At 48.6% G+C, this 24,602-nt stretch overlaps 2 protein-coding genes across 5 annotated transcripts in view; one reads left to right on the top strand and one right to left on the bottom strand.

Moving 5' to 3' along the window:
* Rpl28 (ribosomal protein L28) overlaps positions 1–24,602 on the top strand; it is a 249,835-nt gene that overhangs the window by 123,995 nt on the left and 101,238 nt on the right. The window lies entirely within an intron of this gene.
* Positions 1,103–22,842, bottom strand: Hspbp1 (HSPA (Hsp70) binding protein 1). 2 transcript variants are annotated; one of them, XM_051162283.1, is made up of 8 exons: positions 22,684–22,842; positions 22,059–22,352; positions 19,628–19,832; positions 18,071–18,295; positions 4,105–4,260; positions 3,906–4,002; positions 2,412–2,523; positions 1,103–1,429 (listed from the first exon to the last, which is right to left on the bottom strand). In XM_051162283.1, the coding sequence occupies exons 2-8, from the start codon at positions 22,260–22,262 to the stop codon at positions 1,355–1,357; spliced, it is 1,074 nt and encodes a 357-aa protein (XP_051018240.1). In that variant the 5' UTR covers positions 22,263–22,352; positions 22,684–22,842; the 3' UTR covers positions 1,103–1,354. The 2 variants fall into 2 exon arrangements, with proteins under 2 accessions (XP_051018240.1, XP_051018239.1); XM_051162282.1 differs by having other exon boundaries at positions 22,059–22,355.

Below are 24,602 nucleotides of genomic sequence, written 5' to 3' on the forward strand. Positions count from 1 at the left end.
GGAGCTTTTTCTGGCTGACCTCAGTCCCCACTCAGGCGTTTGCCCAAGCGGCGCCGGCTGTTGCCAGTTGCTGCACAAAGCCTTCTCTTGTAACTACCGGGAGGAACCCCTTAACGCCGGGATTCAGTGCACTTAAGGGCCTTTTCGATCGCGGGGCCTCAGTTTACACCAACTTTCATTCCCCACTTCGTACTCATTTTAAAGGTCAGCTGTAAGGGCTAAATAAGTGCACGTAAGAAACGAATTTTCCTTCTTTAAAGCAGCAATTTGGCACTTCGCACTACGGGGACGTTTTAGTTGAGTCTGTGTGTGTTCTCTCAGTCTTTCAAGGGAGCTAGTTATTTGGTTTTTTTCCACCCCTTAATTCTCAAATGGACCTGCTTTCACGGATTAAAACCTGTCAGTAATTTTTTTCTGTCTTGTTTCTTCTGGACTGTACTATTTCTAATTTTTGTTTGATCTTTGTGTGTGTGTGTGTGTGGTTGGTTTGTTCCCGAGACAGGGTTTCTCTGTGTAGCCTTGGCTGTTCCGGACTCACTTTGTAGTTCAGGCTGGCCTCAAACTCACAGCGACACACCTGCCTCTGCCTCCCGAGTGCTGGGATTAAAGGCCACCATGCCTACCTGGCTTCTTTGATCTATGTAACAGATCACTTTCACATAATAAAGTTAACACTACTAGTTCTGCTCCCTATGTCTTTTTCTTTCAGTCTGGTACCCACATGACAGGATGGGTCTTCTCTTTCCAACTAAACTGTTCGGCAAACAGTCTCATAGACACACTGGAGATGTATTTCCAGGGTGATTTTAAATGCAGCCAAGTTGACAATGAAGATTAATTAACCTTCACATAAAACTACCTCATGCCCGCCCCCCACACTGAAATAAATAAATGTGTTTTTTAAGAAGTATACATATTTGAAAGGACAGATGGTCCCGACACAAGTAAGGCTGGATAGTAGAAGGGGACAACAGCTCTGAAGATGGTAACAGGAACACGTTTATTATCCCTTTAATGACCCCTCTCCTCAAGTCTTCTAAGCTCAGTCCCTCCCGCCTTCCAGAAGAACCTTCCATAAAAACAAAGCAAGACAGTATAGGGGAGCAGGAGAAATGCTTTTATTGGAAGAGCAGCGTGGACATGAGAAGAAAGGATGACAGAAAGCAAGGGAGGGGGATCCAAGGGGCCAGCACCTTTCTTAGCAACCCCTCCAGGGGGCTGCCCAGAGATGGGCTGGCAGGCCCAGGCCCAGGCCTGGAGAAGGCCTGGCAATCCCTTGGGAGAGGACACCTGGGAAGGAAGGAGGCAGGAGGCCTGGGGTTCCCACGGAGAGAATGCAAGAAGCCACCTGGTCTCACCGGTCCATGCTGTCATCCGTAGGGCTGGAGAAACAGGTCTGTAACAGCTTTTCACAGAACTCCAGCTCCTCCTGGATGGGGGTAAGAGAGGAGTCCTGAGCCCAGGGGCAGATCTGCCTCCCCTACCCTCAGCAGCTACAACATCCCTCTCAACTTCCTGGCTAGCACCTGCCCACCCCAGCAGCCACTGAGCTTTCCCAGTGACCACTGCTCAGATCACCATTATTTACTTGTCCTGCTCATGGGTTTCTGAGCTCCCGGAACTAAAGCCTGAGGCCTCCCAAACTGGTTTGTCCTCCCATCAGCCCTGTGGCTCATATATCCACGCAAGGTAAAGATGCTGACCACCAAGCCCGAGGATCTGGGCACAATCCCCGTAACCCATGTTGTGGAAGGAAAGAACTGAATGACTCCCACAAACTGTCCTGTGACCTCCGCCCGTGCACCCATGGCCCACATGTGCCCACAGACACTAATTATACTTTTAAGCTGTATTTTATGGAGGTGGGGTAGAGAGTGGTTATGTCTGTGTGTATGTACCCATGTGCGTGCATGTGTGTGAAGACTAGGGGTCCCCAGAAGCCACATCGGGCAGCTCACAACCACCTGTAACTTCCGCTCCAGGGGTTCCAATGCTTTCTATTAGCTTCTAAAGCAACCCCCTATACATACACATACAAAAACAGACATATAAATAAATCCTTTTAATTTAAAAAAAATCATCATTTAAAAATAATTATCCAAGTTAGTGAATAAGTAGGAATACTAAGTTAAATGTGATCACTCATTACGTATCTAAAGAGTTATCCATTCTCATCTATTTAATTTATTCACCTATTTAAGTATTTAAGGATGTTTATCGCTTTTGTGATACATAATGCCTAATCAGTTTAATTATCATTTTTAACCAGATTATAGACTATTTCTCCCTTCCCCACTGACACAGCCTGTGGCCCACGGTGTGAGGTAACAGGAGAAGGCACAATAGTGAGAGAAGGAAGGCAGGGACAGATGGAGCCCGGAGGCCGCAGGCCACAGCCCCACCCCTCACACCTGGTACTCCTCATGCTGCTGCAGCAGCTGGCAGCGATGGCGGAGCAGCTCCTCCAGGCCCAGCTCAGGCTCCCGGCACTCACGGACACCCTGAGGGAAGTCTGTCACAAGGCTGCAGGAGGACACAAGAGCAGACCTTAGGACCCCAGCTGCAACAGAGACCACAGCCCAGCACCTACCCCTCAGCACTGCCCCTGTGGGAGCAAAGGGACACCATGGCCCTACAGCAGGTCAGCTCCCCTTCCGTAACACTGCCGCCCGGCTGCTATACATCACTGCAGTGAATATAAGATTTGAATGCTGTCTTCCATGAAGTCTATGCTGGCTCCACCACAGTCCAGGTGTGCCCAACCTTTTGACCCTGTGACACAGTCTTGTCATCAACAAAGTTCATGCTAAAGAATGGTATGATTGAGTTAGTTTAAGAAATCTTGACCCGGGCGTGGTGGCGCACGTCTATAAGCCCAGCACTTGGAAGGCAGAGGCAGGCGGATCGCTGTGAGTTCAAGGCCAGCCTGGTCTACAAAGCGAGTCCAGGACAGCCAATGCTAACACAGAGAGACCCTGTCTCAAAAAACAAAACAAAACAAAAAGAAAGAAAGAAAAATCTTGGTCAAGTGGTGATGGCACTTCTGAGTTTGAGGCCAGCCTGGTTATAGAATGAGTTCCAGGCCAGCGGTGGGGGGGGGGGGGGGGGGGGGGGGTGAGGGGGGAGTCGGGGAGTGAGGGAGATAAGAGAGACACAGAGAGAGAAATCTTACAATGCTGGGGGCTGAAGAGATGGCTCAGTGATTAAAGAGCACTGGCTGGTCTTCCAGAGGACCCAGGTTCAATTCCCAGCACCCACATGGCAACTCACAACTGTGTGTAACTTCATTTACAGGGTTTCTGATACCCTCAAACATACATGCAAGCAAAACTCCAGTGAGCATAAAATATATATTTGTTTAAATCTTTACATAAGTATGTGTATGCATGTTTTTATGTATGTATGAAGTAAACTTAAAATGCTTTTTAAAAAAGATTTATATTTACATATACAGTGCTCTGCCTGCATGTGTACCAGGCCAGAAGAGGGCACCAGATCTCATTAGAGATGGTTGTGAGCCACCCTGTGGTTGCTAGGAATTGAACTCAGGACCTCTGGAAGAGCAGTCAGTGCTCTTAACCACTGAGCCATCTCTGCAGCCCCTTAAAATGTTTTTTAAAGTAAGTTTACAGTTCTGTATTGGGCAGCATTCTGGGATACATGAGACCCAAGGCCTACAGATTAAAAAAGCCAAGAACACTAATGAACCCTGAGGAAATGTTCTGTGTGATTCCCACTCCTCTCTGGCCTACACTCTTGATCTCCCACAGGGATAGTTGCAGCACAGGCTCCCAGTGTAGGAGCAGCCTAGTGCCTGAGCTGCTGTTTAGACATCACAGGCACGCGCGCGCGCGCGCGCACACACACACACACACACACACACACACACACACACACACCCCTACCTGCACAGGGCTCCCAGCACATGCTCGTGGAAAGGACTATGTTCTGTCCTCACAAGGGCCACCAGCTGCTGGACCATCCCCATGGAGCAAAGGGTTCCTGGGGAGAGAGCTTTGGGAGTCAGGAAGGCCGTTGCCATGCCACTCCCATGTTCCTCATATGGCCGCCTCAGTGCCTTCACTCCCCCGTCAGCCACCTCACCTTTGTGCTCAGGGTGGCCCACCAGCAGGTTCTGCAGCAGGAAGGCTGACTTGACCTTGAGCTTCTGCACCTGCTGCTGCATGGCTCGCATCAGCACAGAGAAGCCATCGAGGCGGAGGAACTGCAGCAGCCCCGCCTCCTGCTCCCGGACGAGACCTGGAGGGAGAGGCAGAGCTTTGAGGTCCCAGTCACCATGGCCTCCATCATTATCAACACAGCCACCAACACCACCAGCACTATGCCCATCACCACCATCAGCAGCACCACAACCACCACTATTCCCATCACCATTACCACAACCATCAATACCACCGTCATCACTATGCCCATCACTACCATTTCCATTACCACAACCCTCATCAACTCTATCACCATTACTACAGCCAGGAACATCATGTCTACCACCATCACAACCAGCATTACCATTGCTAACATAAGCACCACTGCAACATCACCATTACCATCACACGAGAGCACCACTACCATCACTTCAACCATCAGTGCTGTTGCCACCAGGATCACTATCCCATCATCAGCACCATCAGGACGATGGTCGTGACCACCATCACCCATACAGTTCGCCCTCTTACTGCCTGTAGCTCAGTGGTGTTTTGTATGTTCACAGACCTATGAAACCATCGCTGTCACTTAACTCCAGAACACTTAAATCCATCATGCTGGCACCCACTACATGCCCTTCCCATTCCCTGTTTGCCTCCAGCCCCTGCCACCACGGGTCTAGTTTCTTTCCCGGTGGATTTGCCTATCCTGGATACCTCGTAGGAATGGACTCGCACAATACAGAACCTTTTATATCTAACTTTGTTCACTCAGCCAAATGTTTTCAAGGTGCATCAATGTTAAAAATTCTTTAAGCACTTCATTTCTTCTTACAATAAAGCAATATTCTATTGCAGGGGCACACCACATTTTTATGCATTATTACCTTTTACCATCCACAAGTACCCTACAGGTAGGTGCTCTTAGGTTCCCATTTTATCTATTTGTCCATTCAGTCAGTCATTTATTTTGGTCTTTTTGTTTGTGTACATGATACATATGTGTTCTTGTGTTCACATGTGCATATGCAGGTGGAGGTCAGAGGTCCTGTCTAGTACTGTCCAGAATCTCTGGCCACTTTGTTCTTTAGACAGAGCTTCTCACCACACCTGCACCTTCCCCAGTGGGAGTAGGCCAAATGGCTAGGGAGTTCCAAGGACCAACCAATGTCTGTCTCCCTAGCTCTGGGATTACAGCCACAGCAGCATGCCTGGCTTATTGCATGGCTACTGGGGATCTGAATTCAGGCTCTCATGCTTGCAAGCACTCTACCAACTAAATCGTTTCCCCAGACCTTATTTGGGTCTTTTTTTTTTTTTTTTTTTTTGGTTTTTCGAGACAGGGTTTCTCTGTGTAGCCTTGGCCATCCTGGACTCACTTTGTAGACCAGGCTGGCCTCGAACTCACAGCGATCCGCCTGCCTCTGCCTCCCGAGCGCTGGGATTAAAGGCGTGCGCCACCACGCCCGGCTTATTTAGGTCTTTTAAGATGAGGTTTCACGTGTCTCAGTCTGGCCACCAAACTCCCTCAGGAAGCCAAAGACGACCTGAACTCTTCTCAGTCTTACTGCTTCCACCTCCAAAATGCAGGGATTATAGGCATGTACCACCACACACAGCTGAAATACACATTTTACAGACAAGAACACAAAGGTAGAGATAACCAAGCTACCAAGCATGCATCTTTATTCTGAAGGCATTGAGGATTCTCAGCAGACCTCCAAGCAGGGCAAGAGCCAACCAGGGCAGTTCCTGGATCAGCTCCAAGCCTTCCCTGCTCAGACACATAGGAGCCACTGCAAGTTCGAGGCCACTAGGTACCACACATGTGACAAGTGTGACTAAGGAGCTGGGCGGTTCCTTTCAGGTTCATTGAAATACAAAGTCAACAACCACAAAGGGTGTAAAATTTTCCATTAAACACAACTCTGAGCCGGGGTAGTGACGCACACCTGTAATCCCAGCACTTGGGGAGACAGAGGCAGGTGGATCTCGAGGCCAGCCTGGTCTACAAAGCAAGTCCAGGACAGCCAAGGCAACACAGAGAAACCCTGTCTCCAAAATAAAAAAACAAAAACAAGGGGCTGGAGAGATGGCTCAGAGGTTAAGAGTGCTGGCTGCACTTCCAGAGGTCCTGAGTTCAATTCCCAGCTCCCACATGCTGGCTCACTAACATCTATAATGAGCTCTGGTGCCCTCTTCTGGCGGGCAGGTGTACATGCAGACACAGCATTGTATACATAATAAATAAATAAATCTATCTTAAAAACAAAAACAAAGAAAACACCTCTGTGTTTTCTACACCTGAACTGAGATGTGCTGAGTGTAAAATGATATCAAGTAGTTCCGATGATTTAAAAAAAGACATAAAGCATGCCATTAATAGTGCATATGCAGGAGCTGGAAGTGGGTAAGAGCACTGGCTGCCACTGCTTACTCCCACCCAGAGATCCAGGTTCACTTCCCAGCATCCATGGTGGCTCACAACCACCTGTAATTCCAATCCCAAAGGATCCAGTGCCATCCTCCTTCTGAGGAGTCAGGCACCAGGCACACAGGTTTGTTGCACAGGCATACAAGCATGTAAAACACCCATACACATAATATTACATATAAATAAAAAATAAAAATTTTAAAATTGGCCTGTATCCACTATGTGTACCAATTACTATAACAATAGTTAACCTTTTTTTTTTTCTTTTTTTTTTTAAAGATTTTTGTAGTTGTATGCATGTGTGCATGTGCATGAAAGTACACGTGCCCACAGAGGCCAGAAGAGGGAATCAGATGTCCTGGACTTAGGTAGTTATTGCCTGATAAGGACGCTAGGAACCAAACTCAGGTCCTCTGCAAAAGCAGTATGCTGCTTAAAAACAAACTGCTGAGCCAAAGCTAGAGAGATGACTCAGTGGTTAAGGGCACTGACTGTTCCTACAGAGGACCAGGGTTCAAATCCCAGTACCCACATGGCAGCTCACAGCTGTCTGTAACTCTAAGATCTGACACTCTCCCACAGACACACATGTAGGCAAAACCAATGCACATAATAAAAAGGTAAACAAATTAAAAGGAAAAAAAAAAAACAGATTTTAAATTGCTGAGCCATCTCTCCAGCGTGTTTGGTTTTTGTTTCTTTCTTTCTTTAAGATAGTAACTTACTGTGTGTTGTTTAGGGCAGCCTTGGACTCCTGCTTCTTCTTCCTCAGTCCCCTAGATGCTGGGATTACAAGCATGTGTCACCATGCCTGAACTTCATAAACTTGGGGCTGGTTCAGCAGTTAAACACACTGGCTGCTCTTACAGAGGACCAAGCTTTGGTTCCCAGCACCCACATGGCAGCTAATGACCTGAATGGCCTCTTCCTGGACTCTCTGGGTACCAAAACAAATAAACAGTTTGGGGGGGGCAGAAGGGGGAGGATGTTTTGGTTTGGTTCAGTTTTTTTCTGTGTAGCCTTGGCTGTCCTTGCCTTGAACGCATAGAGATCCACCTGTCTCTGCCTTCCAAGTGCTGGGATTAAAGGCGTGTGCCGCCATCACACAACTGGTTTTTTTTTTTTTAATAAAAGACTGGTTGGGGAGGTGAGTGCCTGCAATCTCAGTGTTTGGAAGCAAGAGGATGCTGTCAGTCCAAGTCCACCCTGGTCTACACGGCAAGTACCAACCAGCCAAGACTGTGCAGTGAGACTCAGTCTCAAATGCTGAAAAGAGGCCTGGTGGCAGCAGCTGCGGTGGCTGTGCATGTCTTTAATTGCAGCACTCCAGAGGCAGAGGCAGGCTGATCTCTGAGTTTGAGGTAGCTTGATATACAGACCAAGTTCCAAGACAGCCAGGGCTGTTACACAGAGAAACCTTGCCTCGAAAAAAGAAAAATAAATACTTTATTAATTAATTAAAAAGGAGGAGGAAGAGGGGGAGAAGAAGAAGAAAATAATAGCTGGTATTGGTAGCACATGTCTGTAATCCCAGAATTCAGAATTCAAGATCATCTTCAATGATATAGTGAGTTTGAAGCCAGCCATGGCTACATCCTTTTTCAAAAATTACTTCAAAATAAAACTAGGTAAAATAAATAAATAACAAAATAATCAACAGGTAGGAGAAATAAGGAGCCACAAATTCAACTGGCAAACACAGCCTGGAGGCTCCAACTCCATAGCATGACCAGGAGCAAGCATGGCCCTTGAGCCTAGGGTGTGGGGCTGGACCAACCTGTGCTGTGGAAGGTACCATGAGCCCTGACCCAGACTCTAACAACTGAAAATATTCTGGTCATTACCAGTGTCCCTGGAGGGCGGGCACAGTCACCTTTCTACAAGGGCCTCTGCTTACTCACCTCAACCTTCATCCTCACCTAGGTCACTACCACAACCCTCACTCACCTCGCACCTTCCATGAACCCTGGCTGGCTATCTCTTCTCTGCAGCACAGGTGGGCAGAACGGCTGCTACTGCTCTCACCTGACAGGCAAGGCCATCAACCACAGCCACACTGCTCCCTTTAAAAAGCTACACCTGGGGCTGGAGAGATGGCTCAGTGGTTAAGAGCACTGACTGCTCTTCCAAAGGACCCGGGTTCAATTCCCAGCACCCACATGGCAGCTCACAACTGTCTGTAACTCCAAGCTCTGACACCCTCACACAGACATACACACAGGCAAAAACACCAATGCACATACAATAAAAGTAAATAAATTATTTAAAAAATAAAATAAAAAATAAAAAGCTACATTAGCCAGGTAGTGGTGCTGCATGCTTTTAATTTCAGAACTCTGAAGGCTGAGGCAGGTGGATCTCTGTGAGTTGGCAGCCAGCCTGGTCTACTGAAGGAGTTCCAGGACAGTCAGGGCTACACAGAGAAATCTTGTCTGGGAAAACAAACAAACAAAACAAAACAAAAAGGCTACACTTACTCTGAGCTGAAAAGAAATGAGCTGTCAAGACAGAGGAAGGTTAAGTGCACATTATTACATAAAAGATGAACTAGGAAAGGCTGCATGCTGGGTTCCAGCTACTGTGGCTGTGGCTGTGTGAAGGAAAATGGCCTCTATAGTCTCAGGGAGTGGCACTGCTAGGAGGTGTGCCCTGCTGGACTATGTGTGGCCTTGTTGGACGGAATGTGTCACTGAGGGGTGGGCTCTGAGGTCTCTTGCTGATCTAGATGCAGAACTAAGCTCCTCCAGCACATGCCTGTCCGTGGGCCACCATACATGATAATGAACTGAACCTCCTAACTGTAAGGGAGCGCCCCTACTCCCCCCCCCCCCATTAAATGCTTTCCTTTAGGAGAGTTGCTGTGCTCAGTTTCTTCACAGCCATAAAACCTCTCACTGAGACATTCAGTCCGGCATCCTGGAAAAGCCAAACTGCGGGCCAGGGGTGTCAGAGAGGTTCCAGGCAGTGAAGTGACTCTGTTATGGTTCCATCATGACCGATACGTGCCATTGGATGCCTGTCCAAACCAGAGGGCACAATATGAACTACAGACTGTAGATGAGACAGCAATGGGGTTTATTGCTGGAGCAAATGTACATCTCTGCTGGGGAGATGCTAAGGAGGGAGGCTGTGTGGGCACGGACAGAGGGTCATGGGAGATCTCTCCAGACCTCGCACTCTGTTTTGCTGTGACCTGAAACTGCTCAAAGGCTGGGGATACAGCACAGTAGTAGAATCCCTGCATAGCACATACGTGGCCCTGGGCATTTTGGCCAATGCCTGCAATTCTACCTCTAGAGAGGCTCAGGCAGGCAGACAAGGAGGTCAAGGTCATCCTTGGCTACGCAGCCAGTTCAAGGCTAGGCCAGGCCATGTGAAACCGTGTCTTCGAAACAAAACAAACGGGCTGGAGAGATGGCTTAGTGGTTAAGAGCATTTGCTGTTCTTCCAGAGGACTGAGTGCAATTCTCAGAGTCTACAGCAGGTACTTCATAACCACCAGTGACTACAGCTCCAGGGGATCCGATACCCTCTCTTCTGGGCACTACAAGTTCCTGTTCTCCCAAGTACACATACACACATATACACAGAATTAAAAATAAAACAGACCGCTGCAAGTTTGACACCTGCTTGGGCTATATCGGGAGTGTCACACCAGGTTACACTGGCTTACAGTGAGACCATCTCAGACATCAATGGGCCCCTATGGTGGCTCAGCAGGTAAAGGCACCTGCTATGATGACTGATAACCTGAGTTCAACACCAGAGACACACGGTTGGAAGATGTGAAGCAACTCCCACAAGTTGCATTTATTCCACCACACTTATACTATGGTATACACGCTCACACAAATCTTTAAAAAAACAAAACAAAACTTAAAAAAACAAAAGCAAGAACCAGATGTAGAGCCGGGCAGTGGTGGCACATGCCTTTAATCCCAGCACTTGGGAGGCAGAGGCAGGTGGATCTCCATGAGTTTGAGGCCAGCCTGGACTATAGAGCGAGTTCCAGGACAGCCAGAGCTGTTACACAGAGAAACCCTGCCTTGAAGAACCAAAAAAAGAAAAAAAGAAAAACCGAAAAAAGAACCAGATGTGGTAGCACACCCTTATAATCTCAGTATGTGGAGGCAGGGGATCTCAAGGCCTTGGCTACATAGTAAGTGTGAGGTCAGCCTGGAATACACAAGACCCTGTCTGAAAAAGAAGAGAAAAGACAAGACTAGTGAGATGGTTCAGAGGGTAAAAGCGGTTGCTGCACTCACAGGCTGACCTGAATTCAATCCTCAGGTCCCTCAGAAAGGTGAAAGAAGAGCCGACTCCACAGCTGTTTCCTGGCCACTATACAAGCTCTGCGAAAGTGCTTACCGCCCACTCTCCCAATAATGCTAAGTTGTTTTTCTGTTTGGTTCTGTCTTTAAAAAGTAACAGGGATTAGTTGGGCTTGGTGGCCCACACCTTTGCCCCCAGCACTCTGGAGACAGTGGCAAGAGGATCTCTAAGTTCAAAGCCAGCCTGGTCTACAGAGCAAAAGTCATACAGAGAAACCAAAAGAAGGAGGAGGAGGAGAGGAAGAGGAAAAGGAAGAGGAGGGAGAGGAAGAGGAGGAGGAGAGGGAAAGAGGAGGAGGAAGAAGAAGAGGAGGAGAGGAGGAGGAAGAGAAGAGGAAGAGGAGAAGAGGAGGAAGAGAAGAGGAGGAAGAGGAAGAGGAGAAAGAGGAGGAGGAAAAGGAGGAGGAGGCAGCAGCAGGGATCCAGCCACCTGCATTGTATTCTCCCCGTCCTTCCCTGTCCCTTCCCCCACCCAGGTCCGCACACACAACTCCAAGTGACCCATCTCTGAGTCTGTCTGAAACCCTTTCTCTGTGGAAACAAAGAACCACTTATAGAAGTGAAGTGACAGGGCATCCAAGTCTGTGCCCTCACAAGAGAGGGATAGGAATGCAATAATATCCCTGCCTCAGGCAGCAGGAACCCATGTGACCAAGCCCTACCGGTTCCTAGCACAGAACCCTGGAAAGCTGCCACACAACACCATTACTATAAAGCCACACAAGGAAGGGCAGACACCACTCCACTGTGCACTTTAAAGTGGTTATGTGAACTCTCCTTCAGAGTAAAATGGCAGGGTTGTTTTGACAGCTCCCCCATAGCATCTGGAGAACCCACAATGCTGTGGGGCCACTCAAGCCACCTGAGGCTTCTTGCCTCAATCTTCAAATGCTTCCTTCAGCAGCAGGCCACCTTGGGGACAGAGAGCCAACACAGAGAATGTATGTGTGCTCAAAGACAGTATCACTGCCATGGTCCACTGTCCTGATGACCAGGGTCGTATAAAGGATGAAAGCTACTTTAGTGAGGGGCTCTTGAGCCCTGACCCACAGACATGGGGAAAGATGAGGGTCACTGCTGTATAAAGAAGAAAGAGGCCAAGGCAGCCCAAGATGAGCTGGGCCGAACATCCAGACGGTCTGTTACCAGACAGATACAAATGAGCAGAGGAATAGAGGCTTCTGTGTGCATGTGTGCATATTACATGCACAGACACACAAACACTTTATACCATATACACAACAGACACGATACACCACACACAACCCACACCAGATACCCATATCAAATACCTCCCCCTATACGCATGCACGCGCATCCACTTTTTAAAAAAATATTTAATTTAATTTAATTTATGTGCATTGCTGTGGGGGTGTCAGATCTTGGAGTTACAGACAGTTATAAGCTGCCATGTGGGTGCTGGGAATTGAACCCAGGTCCTTTGGAAGAGCAGGCAGCGCTCTAAACCACTGAACCATCTCTCCAGCCCCACGCATGCACTCTTAAACTTACAGAAACATGTACCAAGTACAAGAAGGGGACCAGGTGGTCTGGGACAAGAGCTTTTTATTGCATAATCTTTTGTACCTGCTGTACGGTGAACAATGTAACCTTTTACAGGCTTCTCTGTTGTTTTCATTTTCTTTTCCCCTCAGCCCTCCCCACCTCCCTCTGCTTCCTCTCCCCCCCCCCCCCCCCCCGCCCCCGCAGGATATTATGTAGCCCAGGCTAGCTTTGAATTCACTGTATACCCAAGGGTGACACACATAAGGATGGCCTTGAACTTCTGATCCTCCTAACTCCATTTCTCCATCTCCCAAATGCTGAAGTTACAGGCATGTGCACACCTGGCTTGTGTGGTACCAGGATCAAATCCAGGACGTTTTCTATGCTAAGTAGGCACTCATAGCCCAAGCTGACCTCAAAAAAAGTGTTTTCTGTTTCTTTTTTCTTTTTGTTTTTTCTTTTGAGGCAGCGTTTCTCTGTGTAGCCTCCTGAGTGCTGGGATTAAAGGTGTGAGCCAGCTGACCTCAAATTTGCAGGCATCCTCCTGAGCAGTTGCCAAAGGCTGAATCACAGATGTATACCAACATTCTTGGTCCCCTGTATTTTTAATATTATAAAGCATCTTCACTGGAGCCAGGGGGTATTTAAGACACATTCCACTGTAGACACCAGGCTGTCCTAGAACTCACAGAATCCTCCCTCCACCTACCACTTACCAGAACTATAGGGGTGAGTCACCATGTCCACCTAACTTGATGTCTTCCTAAAAAGGGGCTGGGGGGCCGGGCGTGGTGGTGCACGCCTTTAATCCCAGCACTCGGGAGGCAGAGGCAGGCAGATCGCTGTGAGTTCGAGGCCAGCCTGGTCTACAAAGTGAGTCCAGGATGGCCAAGGCTACACAGAGAAACCCTGTCTCGAAAAACCAAAAAAAAAGGGGGGGTGGGGCTGGATAGGCTGGAGAGACGGCTCACTGGCTAAGAGCACTTATTACTCTTCCAAAGGACCAAAGTTCGGTTCCCAGCCCCTACTTATAACTCCACACCCACGGACTCCAATGCTTTTAGCATCTGTGGGCACTCATGTGGGTACCACTACACACAGAAATACACACAGAAACACACACAGCCCTACACTGTTGAAGGTTGGTCTGGTGTATGTTGATGCTAATTACTGCTTGCTGTCTCTGTGCCCCACCTTGTACCTTGCCTAAAAGCCTAGCCTGTTTGACCAATAAAATGCTGTCACACCTGGGCAGGGCGAATGGGATAGGGGTGGCTCAGGTTCCAGGCTGGGGGAGACAGAGAGACAGAGGCAATGAAGGCTATGCCATGAATTAGGTGGAGAAGAAGCACATGGCTGGCGTGGATGGAGACTTGGTCCAGATGACAATAATTAGCAAGTATTTGTGATTATGGATGGGATGTAGCTTGATAGAAATTATTAGAAGATGGCATGGGATTGGGGCAGGGATCCTATGCCTGCCTCACTATGGGAAGTAGTTTAGGGGATTAATATCTGCCCTGCCCCAGGTTAACTAAGGCTATTTTAAATGGAACAGGTGTCTGTGTCTTGATTGACTGCCAGCGGGTTAGAAAATACCACCGTAATAATAATTATAGGCCTAATAATAAGTATTATTAGGCCATACTGGTAAAATAACTACAATACTACACACAGAAACACACACACACACACCTACACACAGATACACACTCAGCCCTACACACAGAAACACACATATACAGAACTAAAAGTAATCTTAAGGTAGATCCTTAAAAAAAGTAGGGGCGACTCACACACAGTCACATACACACACACTCACGCGGCGCACACACACAATAAAAAAAAGACAAGCTGGGCATGGTGGTGCACACCTTTAATCCCAGCACTTGGGAAACAGAGGCAAGAGGATTGATTTGAGTTTGAGACCAGCTTGATCTACAAAATGAGTGTAGAACAGCCAGGACTACGAGAGAAACCCTGTTTCAAAAACAAAAAAACAAAACAAAGAAACAAACAAAAAACCCAAAAACAATTAAAAAAAAAAAAAAAAAAGAGTAGGGGCTGAAAAGATGGCTTGGCTGTTAAGAGCACTTATTGCTCTTGCAGAAAGGCTCAGTTCCAAGCACCCACAAGACAGCTCCCAACCTCCTATAACTCAAATTTAAGGAGCTACTCTGCTCTTTTCTGGCCTCCTCAGGCACTGTATATATGTGGTGCACAGATATGCATGCAGGCAAAAAAAAAAAAAAAAAAAAAAAAAAAAAAAGGCAGTAAATCTTAAAATATTAAAAGAAAGCTCTGCAGGTCCCTCCCTATGGAGCTCCCGATCAGGCTGTGGCAGATCTGGGCCCTTTTTCCTCACTCTAGGACTAGGGCTATTCTGTGTCTATCTCATCATGCCTCTAATTTGGGCATTACTTTCCAAAGACTGTGCTGCCTCAGACCTCCTCCCTGCTGCAAGGCCTCTCCGACCCAAGCCTTCCGCAGTCCTCCCAGCAGCCTCGAGGCCCCTGCCTATCTGCTGTGAACAAGCACACGGAGACCAGAGGAGATGCAGGAGGGCAGATGAAAAAGGATGTGGGCTAGAGGCCCCTCCCACTTACTTCACTTCTCTCTCTCTCTGTCTTTCTATACTGGCCCCCCCCTGCTCCCCCCCGCCCCACCCCCACCTCCGCTCCCTCTCCTCCTCTCCACAGCTAGCTTTGTAACCCTCTTTGGCCTCAAACTCATGGCACTCCTTCTGAGTCCTAGAACCACAAGTGTAGGTCTCCAGGCCTGACTTTCCACATCCCACTCCAGTGACGATGTGTAACTGCTAGAGCTAAGGACAGTCTCTGGGGATGCAAGGCAGCAGGTGGTCAAATGCTTCCCTGCCCCTCACAAAACCCTGGGTTCAACTCTCAGCAGCTCATTCATTAGCCAAGCATGCTGGTGCATGCCCATGCTCCCAGAGCTCTGGAAAGATACAGGCAGGAAGACAAGAAATTCAAGGTCATCTTGTGGTACAGAGAGAGAGAGTTCAAGGCCAACCTGGTATATATGAGATCCTGCCTCAGAAATGCAAAGGAGCCATGTGTGGTGGTGCACACCTTTAATCCCAAGCCCTGGAAGCAGAGGCAAAAATCTCAGCGTTCAATGCTAGGGAGTTGTGGGATAGTCAGGGCTACACTGAGAAAACCTGTCTTGAAGAGGGGGAAGGTGGGGGGGGACACAGAGACCGAGAAACCGTTGACTTTGCAGAGATAAACAAGGAGCCCCCATATGTCCCTGCAAGCCCACTCCCAGGTACATACTCCGAGACTTGAACCCTGCTCACAGCAGCAGAGCAGCCAAGGGGCTGAGACAACCCAGACTCCCATTGGCAGATGGGACAGATAAACAAAATGTGCTGTGTCCGATGCGACCAAATGCCATTCAGCCATAAAAAGGAGTGCGGTCCTGACGCATGCCTCAACAAGGGTGAACACTACGCTCAAAGAATCCAGAAGCGAAAAGGCCACATGGGGCACACGGTTGTGTTTACAGGAAATGTCACGTACAGGCAAACCCTCAGACACACTGCATAAAGTGGCTGCAGGGAGCTGGGGCTGGCGGGGGCTGCATGCCTACAGAGGCCAGCTGGAGGTGATGAATGTTATGAAGGTCAGGGGGTGTACAAATTTGCAAATAAGCTAAAAAACACCACACTGTGTGCTCTTCTCAAAGGATGGATTTAGCTGGGCTGGTGACACAGGCTACAGTCCATTCTACTTGGAACATGCAGACAGAAGGTTGATAAGTTCAAGATTTGCTTGGACTATAGAGTAGGCTCAAGTTCAACTTAGGAAAACTGAACAAGATCCTGCTTCAAAACAAAAAGGCTTTTTTGGTTTTTTGTTGTTGTTGTTTTGTTTTTTCAAGACAGGGTTTCTCTGCTGCATAGCCTTGGCACTGTAGACCAGGCGGCTAGCCTCAAACGCACAAAGATCCTCTTGCCTCTGTCTCCGAGTGCTAGGATTACAGGCCTGTGCCACCATGCCTGGCTCAAAACAAAAGGGTAAAAAGAGTTCGGGGCATTCTGCAGAGTGCTTGTCTACCATACACAAAGCCCTGGGTTTGATCTGTAGAGCTGTGTAAACAAAGCATGGCGGTGCAAGTTTGCAATTCTAGCCCTGCAGGCATGGAGGCAGGGGAATCTGAAGCAGGACTGTAGGAGGCACTCCGAAGACCCCGCCCGCCCGCCTCGCTGGCTAGTCAGGGATATTCCAGTCCAACTATCACTGAGGTAGGGGAGGGAGAGAGGGAGGGAGACAGAAAAGAGAAAGGGATGCACGCCTTTAATCCCAGCACTCAGGAGGCAGAGGCAAGCGGATGGCTGTGAGTTCGAGGCCAGCCTGGTCTACAAAGCGAGTGCAGGACAGCCAAGGCTACACAGAGAAACTCTGTCTCGAAAAACAAACAAACAAACAAAAAACATAAAAAAAAAAAAAAAAAAAGAAAGAAAGAAAAGAGAGAGAGGGAAGGAGAGAACTTTATGGTCATTTTCAACTACAAAGATCTTCAGCCTGTCTATATGATACATAGATGGCCTCTTTAAAAAAAAAAAAAAACATTAAGCCGGGCGTGGTGGCGCACCCCTTTAATCCCAGCACTCGGGAGGCAGAGGCAGGCAGATTGCTGTGAGTTCGAGGCCAGCCTGGTCTACAAAGTGAGTCCAGGATGGCCAAGGCTACAAGAGAAACCCCGTCTCGAAAAAACAAAACAAACAAACAAACAAAAAAAATTATACACACACAAACACATATTTATGTATGCTATGACTGTAGGAAAAGCACTTATAAAACCCCACCCCTCCCTTAGATATTCTAATCCAACTGTCGCTGAAGTAGGGAGTAGGAGGAACTCATCCTCCTTATCCATATATATCCATATGTGTGTGTGTGTATATATGTATATACATATATATATATATAAATAAACAGGGCCTGTGACATAGCTTATCAGATAAAGGCTTTTGCCTTTATCCGAGGATCTGAATTCTAACCCCGGGGCCTGCATGATAGGAGGAGACACAGACACAAAACACATTATCCAAACCGACATTCAGCCAGTGCCCCACGATACTAGTTTTCCTTCTGTCCCCAGCTGGCACCTAAATGTGGACTGACGTTCTCTGTCCATGCCTCGGTCTCCTTGCCTCACAGGCCGTGAGGACATACAGCAGCATTCACGTAGAGCCACCAGAGTACTCACTGAGGGACTCTGCCCTGTCTGGAGAAGTGAGGGCTCTTATAACTGGGAATGCTCCTCTGTCTCCAGTTGGTGGAGGCCACAAACACAGTGCAGTATCCTACATCACACAGGATGCGCCACAAAGCTGAAAATGAACTGACCCCAAACATGGACAAAGTCTCTGATGTGTGTGAGGTCCTTGAGCTGGGACACAAGGATGCCTACCTCCACTGCCTGGAGACTGTTAGCATCTGCCTCTGACTTCATGACTCTGCCTCTGGCACCTCTCACAGGAACTCCCAACAGGAATACCAATCGAAACATGAAAAGCCCAAGCTGTTAACCCCTCTGGCTCCAGCAAGCCCCACCCCTGTGGTCCACACTGGCCCCAGGCCCTACCCCAGCAATCTTGGGACACTCACAGGAGATGGCGAAGAGGGCCTTGACGCGTACCGTGTCGCAGGAGTCCCGGTCGAGCAGCCGAAGTAGCTTGCGCAGGGCACCTAAGCCCAACACCTGTTCCTGGATGGCTGCGACATTCTGACTGCATGTGCCGATGAGCTGGGCTGCCCTCCAGCGCAGCCCTGCAGGCCCTGCCTCGAGGTATCGGCCCACCAGCAGGTGCATGCCTGACAGCTGGCAGAAATCTACAGACAGGAGAGGAGAGGAAACTGTCAACCCCCCAGTACAGACCGACCTCTTACACCTTAGACTGTGACTGTACTTAGAGACAAAGTATGCACGAAACGGTTGATTAATGTTGGGGTGGGGGGAGCTCACTTGGGGATGATGAAACGTCTTGGAAGTGGAACAGGCTATAGCTCAGTTGGTACAGTGCTTCCTAGCGCTCACGAAGCCCTAGGTTGGAGTCTCAGCACCATATAAACTAGGCAGAGTGATACACTCAGCACTAAGGAGCAGGCAATAAGATCACAAGTTCAAGATCATCCTTAGCTACGTAGGAAGTTTAAAGCCTGCCTGGTTTACATAAGATAGAGATGGGAAGGAAATGGGGTACATGCCTATAATACCAGTGACTCAGAAAGCTGAAGCAGAGCAGAGCGTAGTAGTGCGCTCCACTGACCCTGGCACTTGGGAGGCAGAGGCAGGTGGGTCTCTGTAAGTTTGAGGCCAGCCTGGTCTACGTAGTAAATTCCAGGACAGCCAAAGCTCCATAGTGAAACTCTGTCTTGAAATCAAAAGTTCTGTGTGGGCTACAGAGGAAGTCCAAGGCCAGCCTAATACATATATAAAGTGAGCTCTAGGCCAGCAAGGGGCAATGTAATGAGACCTTATCTAAAAAAAAAAAAAAAAAAAAAAAAATCCAGGGTGTGGTAGCACATGCCTTGCCTTTAATGCCAGTACATGAGAGGCAGAGGCACGTAAATATCTGTGCATTTGAGACCATCCTAGCCTACAGAGTTCCAAGCCAGTTAGGGCTATATAGTGAGATCTTGTCTCATTTAGTTAGTTAATTAATAATAAAATAAAAAGAAATATATATGTATATAAAAAAGAATGTGATTGCACCTTGACCCTGGGTGCTCCAGCATCATTTCCTGCCCTAGACCCGCACATGCCCCACTCTTCCCTGGTATGATTCCTGTCTGTTCTGACCACAATCCTACCTCAGGACCTCTGCACTAGCTAGTCCTCCTGCCTTGAATGCTTTTTCCAAATCTGGAATAACCCCAAGACATACGTTCACTCAGCTCTCTGATCAAATGCTGTACCTCAAGGTGGCCTCACTTTACCAACCCCCAACCACCTCCCTTCTCATCCTCTGGAGAGTGGCAGTCGATGGTCAGAGGTCAGTCTCGGGACTTATCACGGAGGTGGCAGAACAAACCTGTCACCACAGTGACTTAGGTGGGATGCAAGAGAGGCTGTTGGTGTGATCCAGGAGAGAAGGGACCAGGACTGGGCCACACAGGAGGACGTGGGGCACTCTGCTGGGAGCTGGGGTGGGAAGGGGGTACCTGCGGCATTGTCCATGTTCTCGCACAGGTCTGCCAGCAGCTCTAGTGCCCCTTCACGCTCCTGCTGGTCAGTGGCCAGCTCAGCTTCACCAGCAGTTGGGGGTGTGGGCTGGGACAGCACCCGGAGGCAGCTCTTCATCTGCTCCACCTCCTCCCGCTGGCCTCGGAAGGCAGCAGACATGGCTTCCTGCAGCCACTGGCGCCTCTAGGGAAGAAGGGAGAAGGGTGGTCTTTCAGCGATTTACCTAGGGAGTGACATTAATATGATGGCCAAGCGCAAGGGCTGCCGGCTCTTTCCATCAGCAAGTATCGAGGAAACACAGGGGACTCGTTCTGTAGCTCCATCTGGCTTCCAACTCACAGCAGTCTTCCTGCCTTGGCCTCCCAAGTGCTGGGATTACAGGCATGAGCCACCATGCCCAGCTGGGTACACAGTTTTCATTCATAAATTCTTCACTAGGTACTAGAGACTCAATCTGGAGACAGACTAGCCAAAGTAAGAGAAATAAGCAGAGTGGAGCACCATGGGAGTGTGGGTAGGCCTGCAAAACTAAGTGGGGCCATCTTAAAGGATCCCATGTGTCAGCAATGAAATAGACCATGGAGTAGCCAGGCAGATACTAGGAAGGATACTCGAGGCAGAGGACACCAGGCCAAGGTGGCTGAAGCAAAGCTAAGTAAGGGAAGAAAAAAGCTGAGGAAAGAGAAACAAACCCCAAGGAAAAGAGCAGGTTAGATCTTCTGGTTGTAAAGACCTAGGTTTTGCTGTGACTGAGGTAGGTGGAGCTGCAAAGGGGGTTCTCTGCAGAGAGGTAGAGACGCGGACTGTAAAGTGTGAGAACAGAGACAAGGAAGCTGAGTGGTCCATGCAAGAGAAAAGGTCATGGAGCTTATCACAGACACGTGCCTACAGTGCCAGCACTGGGGAGGTGGAGGCAGAAAGTTCGAGAACAGCCTCAACTATGTATCAACATGAAAAATGGCCAGCTCCTGGACTCTGAAAAAGAGAACCAACTGTACAACTCAGGTCAAAGATGAGAAGGGAATCAGGGTGACATGGGGGCTCCGTCCTCCAAGCAGCTGGCTGCTTCAGAGGGGGAACGCCAGACACGCTCCTTTCCCATAGGATGCCAGGCTTCAAGATCTGCTATACAAGTGCAGGTCTTCACATCTATGCTCTACTGATGCTCTGAGCTAGGTGGTTCTGCACCGTATCAAGTGCCCTGAGAGCTGCGTGGGGTTGACCAGCATCCCCGGCCTGCACTCTACACCAAGCCGTGAGAAGAATGGTTCTACCCATGCCAACAACTAAAAAACAAAACAAAACAAACAAAAGAAAAAAAAAAAGAAGAGAAAGGATGGAGAACGAGGAGAAATCAACAAACGGGGACAGGCGGCGGCGGCTACAGAGGAAAACCAGAGGACTACTTTGCCCCGGAAAGGGGAGCTTCAAAAGGACTGAAATAACTAGCGCACACCTGTAATCCCAGTACTTTGGAGGTGGAGGCGGGAAGATGAGGAGGGCAAGGTCATGTTGGCTAGCCTGGTCTATATGAGACCTCAATCTCAAAACAGGAGAGAAAAGGGGAAGAGACTGTAAGCCTTTGTGATCATTCTCCCAAACAAGTCCGGGCAAACTATCTCATTGTTCTGTGCCTGATTCCTCCTTGTGCTATAAAGGTTTAATGATACAATACATAAAAATTATGCCATAACTTAGCTGAATTGCTAAAAATATGTATACATGCATACAATATGTATAGTAACTGTCAGCTAAAAAAAATTTTTATATATATATATATAAAATTCCCATCAACCTTCAAAACACTTCTGTCGGGTTTTATTACGGCTATTCTAAATGCATTGATAAAATAAAATTCTGAGGCCTGAGAAAGGATGTGACTTGCCCAACCAAGGTCATGGTTGGCAACTGGCTCAGTCCAACTACACAACGTGTTGTGTACAGGTCAGTGTGAACTGGAGCATCTTAACTGCCCGAAGAAACACTGTCCTGACTATTATTATCACCATCAGTTCAAAAATGCATGAAAATTTGAGGATTGGAAAGATTAAATAATAGAGCCAAGGTCATATTTGTAGGGACAAGGCTGAATCCAGTTCTGATTCTAGAAAATCCTGGCCTCCCACCCTGTCTCTCTCTCTCTCTCTCTCTCTCTCTCTCTCTCTCTCTCTCTCTCTCTCTCTCTCTCTCTCTCTCCCTCCTTTCCCTCATCACGAGACTATTCTGCCTCCCAGAACAAGGCTGTGATCGCACACTTCACAGATGACCTTCAGCCTATCGTGATGCCACACTGAGACTCTTGTTCACCACCCAGGAAGACAACAGCTTCCAGCTCACTAAGCCGCTCTCCCCAAGACACTTATGTGCCCAGGCCCCCTCACCCTAGTTTCTTGGATCCTCATACTTTACCTCCTCGCTCATGGGTTCTGGAGGGGGGTCTGGCTCCTCAGAGCCCGCAGTAATAGCCATCTGCAGCAGGCCTTGGAGGTTCCGTGGAGGCCGGGGATTACCTGAGCCCCCTGCTGAGGAGCCGCTGCCCCCTGAGGAGCAACCCTGGGTGGCCGGAGGCAGCGCGAGGGGGAGGCGATTGCCCCCTGAGCCTTTGTCTGCCATGGACTTTCTGTGAAGGGAGAATGTGTTGAAGGAAGATGGTGGTCAACGCTGAGGCAGTTCAGGCGTCCGGATGGGTCGACTCTTGAAGGTCTGCTGAGAAGGTGGCGTTTTGGAGTTGTTAGGCGCCTCTTCATGATCCCAAACAATTCTGCCTGCACCCACCTTAACCATAGCCCCCTTTCCTCGCTTCATACCAACAGGACCCTTCCCCAAATCCAGATGCCCCTCCTTCCTCCCTAACAACAGGCCCCACCCACTCTCCCTGGCAACGAGCCCCCCCCCAAGATCCACAGCTTGCGTCCTCGTCTCTTAGCAACACCAATGCATCGCCTCCATGGCAACAAGCCTTCCCTCGGTCTCCTTAGCAACAAGTCTCCTCCCTTGTCTTTGAAGAGGGGGCCCCCAATAGGGCTGCTCTCACCTTCCCGGGTCTAGAGCCGCCACCACGCCTAAAGATAGACTAGCCTGCACCTGACTCTGTTGGGCGCCGCCATCTTTGCCGGAAATACGCAAGATCTCACTCGGAAGTGCCTCACCCTAGTTGTTTGCCCAGTTCTAAGCAACACCTCAAGGCTCAGACGGCACTTAGCTCCGCCTCTGACGACTAGGCCCCACCTCTTTCCCTCTTTGCCACGCCCCACACCGCGCCGTTTGTTATAAGCCCCGCCCCCTGGCGCCTTTGCGCACCTTAGCGGAGACGGGACTCTTATTGGGAACTCCTCCCATTCCAGGCACAGGCCCCGCCTACACCCGTATTCCCCGCCTCTATTCTAGGCCTTTCGGCCTTTCCCAGTCAAGTCCCGCCTCTTTCTAAACTACCTGGTACGTCAGCTAGTCCCGTTCGACCACGCCCCTACACAGGCCACGCCCCTTGGCTGCCCCTTGTCCGACCTGTTTGCACCTCTCTTGCAACTGATTTTTTTTTTCCATGAAATCTGATTTTTTTCCATTAATTTATTCAGATTATATCTCAATTTTTATCCCCTTGCTTGTCTCCTCCCGTTCCTCCCTCCCTTCGCAACTGATTTTAACTGTAGTTGTTACAGGAGTCCTGGGATATCGTCTCTAATGCCCCACCTCTGTAACCTGAGATTCAATCTCACTTTTTTGGGCTTCCTTCCACCCCGCCCCCTGGCCTCAGTTTCCCCATTTATTACCAGCTTCAGTGTGGAACACTTTTTTTTTTGGTTTTTGGAGACAGGGTTTCTCTGTGTAGCCTTGGCTGTCCTGGACTCACTTTGTAGACCAGGCTGGCTTTGAATTTACAGAGATCCACCTGCCTCTGCCTCCCAAGTGCTGGGATTAAACCACCACCGGGCAAGAAAAGTAATTTTAACTGCCAAGATGTCTCTCCAAACTCCTAAAATTGTAGTTGTTGAAATTTTTTTTAGATTTATCTATCTTTTTGTGTATGAATGTTTTTTGTTTTGTAAGGGGTTTTCGTTTGTTTTGTTGGGGTTTGGAGGAGGAATTTTGGGGTGTTTTGTTGTTGGTGGTTTTTTTTTTTTTTTTTTTTTTTTAGTTTTTCAAGACAGGGTTTCACTGTGCACCCTTGGCTGCCCTGGACCTCACTCTGTAGACCAGGCTGACCTAGAACTCACAGAGATCCACCTGCCTCTGCCTTCTGAGTGCAGGGATTAAAGCCATGCACCATCCCGCCCACCCTCAGCATCATTTTTTATTTTATTTTTTTTGAGACCAGGTTTCTCTGTGTTTAGCCTTGGCTGTCCTGGACTCACTCTGTAGACCAGGCTGGCCTCCAACTCAAAGATCTGCCTGCCTCTGCCTCCTGAGTGCTGGGATTAAAGGCCTGCGCGACGGCACCCCACTCGTTTTTATTTTATGTGTGAGTGTTTTACCTTCGTGTATATACATGCACCAAGTCCAGGTTGGTGCCCTTGTAAGCCAGAAGATAAGATCTGTTCCCTGGAAAACTACTGCTGTTAACAAATATCTTTATTTTTGTTTTTGAGACAGGGTTTTTCTGTATAGCCCTGGCTGTTCGGGAACTCACTACGGAGACCACCAGGCTGGAATCAAACTCAGAGATCTGCCTGTCTTTCTGCTTCCTGTGTACTAGGATTAAAGGCATGTGCTACCACTGCCTGGCTTGATTTTTAATTTATTTTATTTTATTTTTTGGTTTTTCAAGATAGGGTTCTCTGTGTAGCCTTGGCTGTCCTGAACTCACTTTGTGGACTAGGCTGCCTCTGCCTCCCGAGTGCTGGGATTAAAGGCATGTACCACCGTGCCTGGCTTTTGTTAATTTTTAATTTTTTTTATTTTAATTTATTTATGGGGGCGGCTGGAGAGATGGCTCAGAGGTTAAGGGCACTGACT

This window comes from Acomys russatus, chromosome 19, assembly GCF_903995435.1.
Source record: "Acomys russatus chromosome 19, mAcoRus1.1, whole genome shotgun sequence".
NCBI lineage: Eukaryota > Metazoa > Chordata > Mammalia > Rodentia > Muridae > Acomys > Acomys russatus.